This window comes from Haplochromis burtoni, unplaced genomic scaffold, assembly GCF_018398535.1.
Source record: "Haplochromis burtoni strain Fernald_Lab_line unplaced genomic scaffold, NCSU_Asbu1 Contig_11, whole genome shotgun sequence".
Classification (NCBI taxonomy): domain Eukaryota; kingdom Metazoa; phylum Chordata; class Actinopteri; order Cichliformes; family Cichlidae; genus Haplochromis; species Haplochromis burtoni.
In genome coordinates this window covers 3,255,866-3,270,038 of record NW_024582372.1, presented here as the reverse complement: position 1 = coordinate 3,270,038, position 14,173 = coordinate 3,255,866, and the positions used below count along the sequence as shown (strand labels likewise).

The 14,173-nt window shown below is 42.7% G+C and overlaps 1 protein-coding gene across 2 annotated transcripts in view; it reads right to left on the bottom strand.

Moving 5' to 3' along the window:
• galnt2 (UDP-N-acetyl-alpha-D-galactosamine:polypeptide N-acetylgalactosaminyltransferase 2) overlaps positions 1–14,173 on the bottom strand; it is a 65,686-nt gene that overhangs the window by 25,909 nt on the left and 25,604 nt on the right. For both annotated transcript variants that reach the window (XM_042214084.1, XM_005915073.3), the window contains exon 2: positions 606–693. In XM_042214084.1, the coding sequence (XP_042070018.1) occupies positions 606–693 (88 nt within the window). The remainder of the gene's footprint in view (positions 1–605; positions 694–14,173) is intronic.

Here is a 14,173-nt window from a genome sequence, read left to right as displayed (position 1 = left end):
TGAGCAATAAACTGTATATAAAAGCTGCCAAGCCTGACAAGTTAAGTAAATGTGATTTTTTTTCTAACAATGTGTGCTTGCAAAGATAAGAAGAAGTCTACTTCTTGCATGATTTATTACCCGTGCAAACACTTTATTAACAAGTATGTCATCTCAATTGCTCATATCAAACCTTAATTATGTATGATTTTTTTTTAATTATGGCCTCATTTTAAGTAAATACAGACAGTAAGCCACAGCTTGCTTTTGGCTCCACTAATTTACAAGTCACTACTGTATAAGAGTGAGCATCCACAGTTTTTACAGTCAGATCCACTCCTCCTCCTGTGATGTGTGGTTTAAAAAACAAAAACAACAATATACTGAAAGCAGGACTCCACCCCCCAATAGCTGAGGCCACAGTGGCTACATCCAAAACTGATATATGGTGTGTGGTTTTAACAAGGAGAAACAGCATCTGGAATAAAAACAGATGTTTCTCAGCCTGTTGCATTGACTCTATTGAAGTTGTAGCACCTCAGAGGTTTGCTCTCTGAATGTCCCCATTTAGCCGTGTAACTGGGCCAGAGAGGTTGTGATATATGATTTGTGGGGACGTTTCCTACCTGGTGGCAGTGTCTCCGGGCCGTGGGCTTTGTCGTCAGAGTTGTGACCTTTGGTCCTACCGGACAAGTCCCTGGACACCCAGTCATCCTGAAAACATTAAGAAAAGCGGTTAGTCACAGTTCTCACACTGTGAGCTTGGGTACAAACAGCAAACAAACCTGAAGCAAGGCAAACAGAAGTGAGTTGAATGTATGAACATCTGATTTGTTTGTATTTGGAAGCGCTGTGAAGATTACAGAGAGAAATGTGCAAGGAAAGACAAAATAGGACCTCACAATGCAACGTAACATGCAGAATGGAAAGAGCTCATTTTAGCTTCACTAGTTCAAGTCTTGGACACCGCTAGAGTAGCTCTGCGTGAGTCCCAGCTCGTAAATGATCCCCATTTATCTTCTACTGGACCTTGATGGACATTTTAGCTCTTCTATCTTTATAAGCCAACTTTCATCTGATTGGCTTTCCTTCAGAAAAAGGTTTAAACAGCAGGTGGGTGGCTGTGTGAGCAGAGCTGTACGCATGAGAGCACATTAAGGATATTCCCTCCCTTTGACATCAAACAGAGCAGCTTGAAACCGAGCGTTTAGACTTTTCTGGAGCCTGAGAAGCACCTCCAGTTTGAGCGCTCCTTTTTTCAGTGAAACCTCATGAAATCAAATTCACTATTTAGATAACAGGATGTCCAGCAAACACGGCTCTACTGGTCAAAGATGTTGAACGGTCAAAGCATTTAAAAATCAATAAATTATCCAGTCAACGTGTGCTTTAGAGCGGTTTCATCATCAGTTAAAATACGCACACTCCCGTGATCATCCGCAGCCTGTCAGTTTCTCTCCGTTAGCCATTTAAAATCAATGCTGGCAGCGATTCAGAGGTCGACTCGTTCGTTATTTCACTCACTAATTTGGCTGTTCCTTTCATCCTCTTCTGTTCATGATTCCATAATTTCACTCATTCATTTTATCCCTGTAAGGTCATCTTCTGAGCCCTTCTGAGAAACACCGTCATTGTCTTGCCCACACCATTTGTACAAATGGACAGATGACCGAGCCACCCATCCATCCTCTTGTCCACATAAGTTACAATTAAAACCCACCGGATCGATACGCTGGCAGGGAACACAATTAGCAGCATTCACTCTGGGTCCAGGCTGCTGCCCTTGACTTCAGAAATACTATTATTCAGCTTTCTTATTTGCTCTGTAGCCCGCATTTCACCTTCAGCCTCTCCAAAATGTGTTATTGATCCGTTTTCTTTATGCCTTCAGGACAGGCAATAACGACGTGATGTCACAAACCACCGCAGACCGTACTCAGCTGTTAATTTCTACCTCTGACAGAAGGGCTAATAGGGATTTTCACAGCTTTTTTATGCATTAATATTAGCAAAAACAACTGCTGTTGTTTTCTGTGACTGTTGCCCATCATTTAACTGTATGCCAAATTTTTAAATCATCTGCTGTGGACAGAGTCTCAGTCTGTTCTGAAACCACAACCTTTTCTCAGTGACTGCAATAAGATTAGACCGTCCACTACCTGCAACAACTATATATAAAAAAAATCCTACATAAAATCAATTTCTATAAGTGCTCAGGACAGATGAGTGTGCGCACAGTTAGAGAGTAATGTTCGGCGTAGGATAAAGACTAAAGCTGGCAGTGTACTTCCTGTGCAAACACAGTCTGACAGGTTCTGAGGGGTAAGAATAAAACATGGGGGCTGATTTTCTGGTAAAATAAAGCAACAAATCGGTGCAGGACTTCTTCCTGGTGAAGCAATTTTCTGAAAAGGAAACAACTTGCAGACATTTTACAATCAACTCTTCAAATGCTGGCTGCATTATGAGCAAATAATAAGCCACCTTTCATTATAATAAGTGATTGAGAAGAGATCAAATTAAGATTATACTTGTTATAAAGGAACACACCCCCTTCTTGAATTCTCATTAGTTTTGATGATCTGTATTCTTTGCAGTCGCTGATCATACTCGTGTTTGCACAAGTCTTTCAAGTACGACCAAACACTTCAACGTGATTATAAGACAATTATTCATATCAGCCAAGGTGTCTCTTTGTCTCTGTCAAGACAAATTTGATGGCATCTATCACATCTTCACTCTCTCCCAGCACGCCCACCCCCACCAGGAAACTGTCATCTGTTTCTTTATACGTCTGGATGCCTCCCAGTCCACCGCGCAGACCCACTACAGAAGCAGTTACATGCTGAAACGCTGCTGTGGAAAGACCTCCATCTAAAGCATCTGTGCTTATGTGCAGCAGCATCATGCACAACATCAAATGTGCAAAGCAGACCTAGGCCAGTGCACAAAGACACTGGATAACCAGGGGATCTAACCTAACACAGCTGGTATAAACCTTACCAGAGGACTTTATATATCATGAATTGAAAAAAAGAAAAGAAAAAAACTTCTAAATGAAGTCCTCACTTTTAATAAACACTTCTCCTAGCCTAGGTAAAGCCTAGGTAAAGTGACCTACACCCCGTAGATTCTACTGATATTTAATTGCATCAGTAAAGCAGAAGGCCATTGTACAGTACACCATTAAACACTATGTCGTGCACTAGAGACATTTTTACACGTTTCTTTGCTACAGCAGGAAAAGTACAGGTGCTGATAATACTGAGTCTGTTAGAGTGATTAGTTCCAATTTTTTTCTTCATTAGTTTCCATTTTTAATTCATCTCAAGTTTTTTGTTTCAGTTCAATTTAACTCAATTCGCTTGCTTCAGTTTAGCTTTTAGTATCTGGAAATGTACGTTTAGGTTTTATGAGTTTCTATGTTAGTCTTTTATTACTATACTGTGGGGTAGCGGGGTATTACAAAAGATCTTAGTCACATACAACATATACACCAAAGCCTCCGACTGGCTGCTGTGCTGACAAACCTGAGGAAAGTGAAAAAGACTAAAACTGAGGACATCTATTTTCTTCTGCTTATCCAACTCTGGGTCATAGGGGGCGGAGTCTATCACAGCTGTTATGAGGTGAAAACCCTGGACAGGGCTTACAGAGAGAGAGAGAGAGAGACAACCATTCAATTTAATGATTTAGAAGTGCCAGTTAACCCAAAATGCATGTTTTTTGACCTAAAGAGGGGAAGAGGGTACCGAGATTGAACCCACACAGGGACAGACTCCACAACGAGGCCAACTGTTTTTAGTTACATCTCTTCTTTTTTCAGCGATTCACTGTGGAAATGTCTTTACACTGACACAACAGGAAGTTTCGCCGGTCTGGCCCACTTACAGTCGAGGTGGGCTGTATGTGCCTACGATGTAAAAGGAGTCCGACATCCCTGATCTATCAGGAGTGTAGCTTGGCTTATTTGAATAATGAAGGCGGTTCCTTGTTCCACACGGATATCTTCTCGCTCCAAATCTGTGACCCTGCAACCTCTTTAGCCATCTCACAACATACCCAGCAGGTCTGAACAAACTCAATCTCGCTCTCTCTTTCTTTGTCCCCAAAAGGATTCGTTTGTCTTTTTTTTTTTTTTTTTTTTTAAACAAAGAAGACAGTTGCAGATGGAGGTGAGCAAAAAGGCAAGAAATACTCTTAAAATAATAGCTGGAAGATGAAAGAGGAGTCAACCAGAGAAAAGGTAATTGGAGATAAAGTTGGGGGAAAATAAATCCCTGGTACATTTGAGCTACGTGCTTCCCGTGTAAACTTCTCTGTGACTTATGGGAAGCACTCTCCATCACAGATCACACCAAGATAGAAAACGTTAGGAGATAATGAGAACAATGCAGTGCTGTAAGGAGCCAGGCATGTGATTTATCAACAAATGGTTACTATAAATATGACAAATCGCTGATTGAGACATGATTTAAACAAGTAAGTAGGGAGCAGATGTTGACGAGCTATTTTTATAGCTCACATCATATGAACGGCTTGAAAACCTCTTAGTGAAAGTGGCCTCGGCCCCTCTTTGGCTCTCCTCAAAGCACAAAAAAATGACTGATTAGAATGATGTCCACTTAAAGAGAAATAAAATCAACCTCAGTGATGCACTGTGGGCTTTTGGAAACAGAGAAAGGCACGATGTTGAGCAACTGTTAACCCCTTGATGTCGGGTTCATGTGGTTTGTTCTGACTGTTAATTGAATCTCAATGATTTTTCCACAGCATCAAACTAAGCTGCAACCTCTGGGGCTAAAAAATAAAGCCAACACAAAGTGCTAAGAACTCCAGTTCCTCTAATAGCTTCGCGAGGCAGGCTCCAAAAGCTAATTTCCCCTTCATAACAACTGTACTGGGGTGATTTTCTTTTCTGTCCCAACAACACATTTGGAGTTTGTTAAGGCTCACTACAATGTTTAAAACTGACGCCTCACAGCATGAAGACTCCTCGTGTGAACCCTGGCTAGAACCATCCTGTACCTTCACTGGATTGCTCTCACAATCCATTCGAGCGAGTCTGACAATGGTCAAACTGTGCTGGCTAGACGACTGGGTCAGAGCATCTCCAAAACTGCGGCTCTTGTGGAGTATTCCTGGTCTTTATGGTTAGTATCTAACAAAAGTGTTCCAAGGAAGGTGAACAGCAGTGAACCTGGTCATGAGCAGCCAAGGCGCATTGATGCACGTGATTGATGCACAAGGCTGACCCACGTAGTCCGATCCAACAGATGAGCTACTGTAGCTTAAACAGCCAAACAGGTTAATGCATATTCTTATTGAAAGTGTCAGAATAAACGGTGCATCATAGTTTGTTGCATGTGGGACTGCAAAGCTGCAGGCCAGTCAGGGTGCCCCATGAAGGTGCCAATAAGGGCCATGTGAACATCAGAACTGGACAACAGAGTGATGGAAAAAGACAGCCTGATGAATCACGTTTTCATTTAGATCACGTGGATGACCAGCTGCGTTGTTTATCTGGGGAGAAGCTGGCATCCGGATGCACTATGAGTAGAAGTCAAGCAGGCGGAGGCACTGTAATGTTTTGGGCAGTGTCCTGCCATCCATGTGGATATTAGTTTGACATGTACCAGTGTTGCGATGCATGCACATCCTTTGATAGAAAGAATACTCCCTCATGGCTGTGGCCTCTTTCAGCAGGATAAGAAAAATGTTTCAGGAAGGAGCAGAGTATTAAGTTTGAGGTGCTGACCTGGGCTTCAAATCCTCTAGATTTCAATCCAATCGAGCATCTGTGGGATGTGTTAGACAAACAATTTCGATCCATGGAGCTCCCACCTAACAACTGATGAGCTTACAGAATCGGTTGGTGACATCTTGGTGGCAGATACCAAAGCACACCTTCAGGGGTCTAGTGGAATTCATGCGTCATTGGGTCAGAGGTGTTTGGGAGGAAAAGGGGGGACCAACACAACATTTGGCAGGTGGTTAAAATGTTATGGCTGTATAAACTGGCCGTGGATTTTAATCAGATGAAGTGCTATGTGGGTCTGTGGGTAAATGTGGCTTGTAGTCTGTCAGCTTGTAGCAGTTCGAGGGGTCAATAAGATCAGGAAAAGTGCTATATAAACGCCAGGCCAGGCCTAAAATTAGGTGCTGCTTTGAGAGATGTGCTGACACAGGCAGCTGGTCCGGTAACTGTCTCCTTGTCCTCACCTCTGCTACCTGCAGTCACTGAACAGGACCTGTCGACTACGTTTGTCCTGTTGGCATCTCCTTTTTCATGCAAGTATCGGACAAATAAGACAGCCTGCAGCAGGGGACGAACCAGTCCAAGACTTCTGTGCTTCAGTTCTGATGAGTGAAATTCTATTCTTTTATTAGTAGAGTCTATTGCTAATCAACAATAAATAATACCAACAATAAGAATCCAAATCTGACATCCAAGGTGACATCACAGCGGCTACATCCACTTTTTATATGCAGGCTATGATTACAGCTCACACTCTGTCATTGCTGCAATGTTTCATCAAATGGAAATTGTGTTTGTTTCTTCCTCATTTCCTCAAAAGTTCAGATGATCTCCACTAGAATTTTAAAACAATGTTCAAGTGGCTTCAAGAGCCAGACCCTTTCTTGGCCAGGATCAATTTTCCAGTTGTTAATCTAAGCTAAGTGAGTCCTGGCTGTAGATACACATTTACTGAACGGATGTGAGAAAGATATTAATCTTGTCATCTAGCTCATGAGAAGATAACAACAAACCTTATAAGTGGATTTCTATTTTTCATTTCTCGCTCTTTGGTCCCGGCCTGTGAGCAGCTCTCTTCCTGTCTGTCTTTCACTTTCTTTGTGTGTGTCTCTCACTTCATTTTTCTGTTTTGCATCGCGTCACTTGGGCAGCCGTTTGCTTATTCTGCCATCGGACAGATGGTCATGACACAGAGTCAAAAAAGGGACTTTATACACACAAGCAAACACACACAGACACACACACAAAGGAATGAGTCATGGTGTAAAGCCAGCTTGTGTCCAGCTCTATATCTATCCACGACACTCCTGTCTCCTGAGACGGGATAATGTTACATTTATGTTTAAAACACCTTCTGCTTGTCATACTGTCCTTTGTTGTTCTTCACAGAGCTGCTGCTAACATGTCTTTAAGTGTCTAAGAGGTTTAACCCATTTTTGTTTGGTTTTTCTGTTTTTCTTTTGCGGTGATTGGTTTGTTCTTTTTGCTTTAAGCCACCAAACAGCGTGCGTTTATCTCTGTACTTCGCTGGTGGTTTATAAAGAGCATCTTACCACACACTGAGCAATATAGAAAACATATCGATTGAGAAAAGTCAGTGTGTGTGGGGTTTTTTTCTTTATTTTTTATTTTTTATGTCAGGCTTTAACACAGAGAGACAGGCAGCTGGATGGGGCGGCGAGGAAATGACACCTGGCGGGATGTGAGCAGCATTTTCACAACGTGACGAGAACACGCTGTATGTCAAAGCACTGAAGTCGGCAATATAATGAACACACACTGAGACTGTCAAAACCAATATCATGTTCGAAAACAGCAGTTTCTTTTCTTTGGTGTGAAGGGAATCGAGAGCGCTGCTTCTAAATAACCACAGGGTGTCAATCAACTCAAACATGCCGTCCTCTCACATTTTAACATCAAAATATAGTCAGACACCAACTTCAAGAAACAATATGACTTTATAAACTTTTTGTTACTTGCAGACTGAAGCATCTACTGTACCTGTGCACCAGAGCCATCACACCTGCTTTTCTAATAGTGAGATGGACTTTAAGCCTCCGTCAGATCAGGCCAACTGTGCATGTGTGTCTTAACAAGTGTCAGCTCATATTTATTATGTGGGGTTCTCAGAGCTTACATGCATTACTGTGTCAGTTTGGTTATCGTGCGCTCATCTGAAAGTCTGCAAGTGTGTATGTGAGTGTGTCATGCAGTCTTGGTGGAACCTCAGTCAGTATAATCCACAGTAATCTGATCACATCCACGGATAGATTAACTCGGAAAGCAGCCAAGAGGTCAACAACAACAACAACACACACACGCGCGCACACACACAGTACTCTCGCTGCGGTGAGACACATGAATGGCCGATATATCCAAATACATATTGACAGAAATCACTTCTTGTGAAGTTATCTGAAGAGTTCATGACTCTGGCTACAGTTGGGATCTATGGCCACAGCTGCACGCACGCGACTATGAACTCGATAACCCCATGCACCAACACGTTATTTCTGTGTTCTCAGTTCTCAACAGATGAATTCTGACACAGAATTTGCATGTCACACCCAGGTTTAGTTGCCATTATTGAAACAACTTTAGCTCCATTTGTGGGGGAAACATTTAGTCAATCTTTATATGTTCACTTTTATTCCTCCTTTGAAATAGAAGTCCTCCAACGAGTTGTGATCTGCAAGGTCTCCAGTTGGGCGTGACCAGAAAGTCTCCAAGGTAAGGCTCCCAGGTGATGTCTTGATTGGACTGCTTAACCACCTGAACTGGATGCTTTTGTACTCCAAGCTCCCTGATGATGCTCAAGCTCCTCACTCAGTTTATATGGAGGCTGTAAGCTACTAAGGTTGGTTCACTGGACAATTATGGAGTCCAACACTGGTTGTCTTTTGGGGTTGATTGAAATGGACCAGCTGTTAATTGGATGGGTGAATGGATGGATGGAGGTTTGCCACCTTGATAATTTAAATCTGTAAACAGGTAAATTTTAAATCCAGTTGCCCATGCACACCTTAAACTGTAAACGCATGGTAATTGTTATCAGTTGGACATGGCCATTTAGAAAATGCTCACATATCACCCAACCATACCAGCTTCCCTACTAAGAAAATTCATTGTGGCTGTTTCTATCTGCAATCTTAGTCATTCGGCCGTTATCTGGAGCTCATGACCATGTGTGACAGTTTGAGCATGGCTTACAGCAGCATGTGCTGTTCCTGATTAAACAAAACGTCCTTCAACTGGACGACTGTGACAGGCTGCATCTGTCTTCCCGAAGTGTCCTTAAGCAGGATGCTGATCCTAATCAGCTCCAGGCAGGGCAGTCAGCAGCTGAGCCTGACCTTTAACCTCCCTGAGGAGTGGAAGAAATATCACTTTAAGGGGCTCAAAGCAAAAATCTAGATATCATGCAGCTCTGCCTGTCCCAGAGGGAATCAAACTAGTTTCCCTCAGTGTCTGTGAGCTGGTTTTTAAAGTGTGTCTTTACTTTTCTATTAGTTTAAATAAAATGCAGGCTGTCTAGTTAGATAAACATAAAAAAAAAGAAGATTCTCACAAGTCACAACAGTCTCTGCCCATCTCGCATCACAGCACATGGAAATTTCATCTTTTTAAACAAGTACCTCACATCACCCTGTGAATCATATTTCCTCCTCTCGTGCAACTCAAGTTAGATCTCCTACAAGCTGCTTCTAACTTACTGAGTTTAGACGAGGTTAGCATCCATGCACTGTGGCCTTAAGTACAGAGTATAACTGAACCGGACCACATATGAGACAAGAACACTTCTGGAAGAATCAGCTGCATAAAATGTTAATACGTCGCCAGACTTGAACTGGACATGAACTCTCAAATGTTTCGCGAAAGTCTTAGAGACACAGTTACATTATATGTGTAATTTCATGGTTACACTCTGTGGGTACTCCAGTAGATAATACTTCTCAGAAGGGTGAGAACAAATTTCAGTATATAAAAGATGGCCATCGCAATTCAGGGTCTGAAAAGCAAAGCCAGCTTTTAAGTGACGCTTTAAACATGCATTCTTGCTAGTGACCAGCAGGGGGCAACTACTCTGCTTCCAGAAAGAAGCGTGATTGTATGTCTATGAGAAAATGACCCTACTTCTGTCTTAAAGTAACAAGCAAGTAAACACTGTCTTGATAAATGTGTGCTTTCGGTCGTTAATTTTAAGCTTGATTTATCACAGCATGCTGTTGATTTTATAAATTACTGTCCCATTTACAGCACAATAGATGATAAACAGGAAATGCTTGATGGTGAGCCTGCCTTGTTACTGAGGTGGCTACGGCGTAAGCATGCGGTGTCCCTTTTCTCAGTAAGATTGTGGTATCAGGGTCTGATTTTGGCTCAGCTGCAGTGCAGGAGGTGAAGCTGAGGGTTCAGGGGTCAGTGCCAGGAGAGATTGGCTGCCACAGCTGTCAGTCATCATCTAATGATGTCTCTCCTATTTATGCAATAACATACTGGGACCAAAATGTGTGTGTTGTGTAGGGGAGGGGGGTGTAAACCTGGGCTGGCAGCAGCTGATGAACCGAGCTGACTGAGCACAGTGTGAAACACACAAATTTCCAGTATCCAGGTGAATCCACCTGGATACTGATGTGGCCTCTTCTGTCACACAACCCCCGGCATGTCCTCCGTCACTACATCATCCTATTTTCCTCCAGCTCGGCATTTATATCCAACATCCTTTGTCCCCCGTTTCCAACCATCCCTCCTCTGCACATGTCCAAGCTGTCCCTCTGATAAACTCATTTCTAATACTGACCACCCTGGGCACAAATCCGCTACCTCCAGCTCCACCTCCCGCCTTTTTGTCAGTGCTGCTCTCTCCAAACCATAGCAGGTCTCACTACCCTCCCCCCTGCATATATCCTTCTGTCACAAATCTCCCCCGACACTCATCTCCACCCACTCCACCCTGCCTGCACTCTATTCTTCACCTCATCTGCATTAATTACATTTTCTCCTTTTAGTTTCACTGTTACACTCGTCAACTTGTCCACAATTAAAATGTCTTTCTGTAAAGTCCAAATTAAGTGTAAAGCGATCATCTGCTTCCCTTTCTGTCACACCATGCGGTTTTATGCAATACATTTTAACATGGTAATCTCTACGGGTCGATTTGCTTATGGAACAAGTAATACTTTTAGGAAATGTGTGAGTTGGCTTCATTTTTCAGGCCTGCAGTTTCCCTTTGGTGCTGAAGTGAATGATGAAGGGAGGGATTACATGCAGTACAGAGACATGGACATCTATAGATGCCATGGATTAGTCCACGCAGTCTCCTCAAGGCACACAGCCTCGTACCCATCTGATGACGCTCTGGCTAAAGCAAACTAAAGCGTACTCCAAAGTTAGAACTATAACTGACCTCTTAAGATTTACATTGACAATGAAAACCAAATTAAGAGCTGTACTTTCTGGAAGACAATACGTTGGGTGACCAAATTTAGCTTCGTCTACAGTACAATCCCTCCTCTCCCAAATAAATCAGTGCTCACAAAATTCTGACATCTTCATCTACACGAGACTCAGAGAGACTGCATGTGTTCACACAGCGACCACGTTAAAATCCCAGACTCCCTGCAGTGATGCCGCCCTCTCCGGCTCGAGCTGCAAGTCGTTTATCCAGGAAAAGAAAGAATCTTTAACAAGTCCCGTTTCTTCCCTCCTCTTTAATCACAACTCTGCATCCTCAGGCCCCTCACACATGCACGCTAACACACAGTGTCTTCTGGCAGCAGTTCAACATCAAAGATGAAAGCAGTGAAAGTAGCTTGTTGCTCAAAACAAGTCTTACAAAAAAACAGCCATAGCTGGAATATCATTAAAAACACAGGGGGAGAGCGAGGTTCGATAAGGAGGGAGGATGCAGATGGAAGCTTCTGGCGTTTGCGGGCAGTTTTGTTTCCAGTAAAACGATTTTGAGGCTCAGGTTTCTGCGCCTCTGCAGCAACAAACTTTAAAATCAAACTGTCAAATTACGCACACGACTGAACTCTTCACCTGTGAACACCCCCTCTTTCCTCTTTCTCCTTACTTCATTTTATTTTAATGCATCTCATCTCCGTTCTCATCGACCTGCCTCCCTGCAGCTCTTTGTCATGCCGCACCTTCCCCTGTCATCTCTGCCTGTCTCCTTTTATTTCTCCCCTACATGTACCAACCCCCACCGACGAGCCCTCATCTCATCTCCCACTTTTTGCTCTTCTCTTTCTCCTTTCGTTCCCCTCAGTCATTAGCGCTACATTTTTACTTTTAGTTTGCACTTGAAGATGCTGCAGCACCACAAAGAAAAAAAAAAGGCCTCATCCTCATCATCATCGGTGTCTTCATCACACCAAACTAATTTGAGACTCTGCTTGAGCACTAAACGCTTTGAATTATCTAACTGCTCGTGCTAAATAGCGCTGAAGGGAAACACAGCAGAACAATTTGCACATCACTGATTAAACTCTCACACAACTGTTGGCGGAAATGCTTGATCCTCTCTTTATAAGAGCAACAAAGAGAGCAAACTGCAAATCAAGAGACATTAGAGAGGGCTAAAAGGACACCAAAGTCAGTCAGTAGGAGGTTTATCCAGCTCTTTTCAGTCGCACCGGTCTGAGTGGACCGTGTGATCTCTGTCCTGTCATTTAAGAGTGATTACTCTCACTGCATTAACGGATCTTCACCTACTGTGCTGTCTGAATAACGCTGCACAGGGTGACTGATGGAGAGCAAGTTGGCCCAAGGCGGAGGTGTGTGCTCAGACCAATTTTCTACTGATGTCAGGCTAAAAGGAAAATAGTCTGCTATCCAAAAATCAGATTAGAACAATAATGATTTTATCAAAACAAACAATCTTGCTGGAGCTGCTTTAAGAGAGCCAGTTATGCTCATTTCCAGCTCCATACTAGAGAAGTTTTGTATGTGAGATTGATATCTCTCTCTCTCTCATATATATATATATATATATATACATACATATATATACACGCACCTCAAAACATCCTGCTAGTAAATAAAAATAAGCTGGCCTCATTTGAAGCATTGCCCAGGTTCAGGTTAGCTATCTACCACTGCAACAGTACTCACAGTATAGTGTTTTGTGCTGTATACCTTTTAAAACAAAAAAACAAAAAAAACAAACAAATAATTTTCAAATATCACCCCAAACTGATCTTAAATCACTACAAATAGTCCTAGTAGGCTTGGGGCATGCTAGCTTAAACTGGAACAAGTCACATCGTGTCAATTTATTACTTAAATGAGTCTCACACAAAACCTTCTGATGGATGTGATGGAGTCATCTTTGTCTTTCAATGTTTCATCTATTTCTATAAGTCTATGTAATTACACAGCATTTCATGCGGTTTATTGGTCTGACACCTGGTAGCAGTTAGCCACTTTATCTCCACCTTCTTGCAGCATTATACCCTATCCAAGGCTGTTAATAAGATAAGGAAATAAGGGAATGAATAATAAATATGTAGACACTTTGATTGATTACAAAAGCACATAAAAAACAGGAGGAAAAAAGTAGGGCTGGGCAATTAATTGAACATTCAGAACCTCATTAATCAATGTAATCTTGGCCATGTTGGTTACTTTGTTTCTTTTTCCTGTTAATAATTCACCCATTATTGTACTACTGTGAGTTGTCACATAACTCGGCCTTGTCAAGTCCAAGCAAATCATCCATCCATTCGCTTCCACTTATCCTTTTCAGGGTCGTGGGGGGTGCTGGAGCCTATCCCAGCTGTCATAGGGCGAGAGGCGGGGTACACCCTGGACAGGTCGCCAGTCCGTCGCAGGGCTAACGCACAGGGACAGAAAACCATTCGCACATTCACTCCCGCATTCACACCTATGGGCAATTTAGATTTTTCAATTAACCTATCCCCACAAAGTGCATGTCTTTGGACTGTGGGAGGAAGCCGGAGTACCCGGAGGGAACCCACGGGGGAAAACATGCAAACTCCACACAGAAAGACCCTGCTGGCCTGATGGTGGAATTGAACTCGGGACCTTCTTGCTGTGAGGCAACCACCGTGCCACCGTGCTGCCCCCAAGCAAATCAATAAACTAGTTTTCTGATGTATGAATATACCCAAACTTTCAATCAGTTCTCCAACAGAGAGAAGCTTGAATTCATTCCCCAAAAAAGTGCTTCTGCTTCCCCTCTGCCCGAGGGGAATAAGGCATGACTGAGGGAAAAAAGTGTCTCTCACACACACACACACACACACACACACACACACACACACACACACACACCTGCTGATTCATGGCTCTAGGAAATGATTGCTTAACTTCAAATGCAGGGTGAGCCCATTTTGTTGTAACTGTAATAATGTCATAACTTTTGTCGCCTGAATAAAAAAAAAAGCTCTGTGAGAGAAAGGAGGGGGGGGG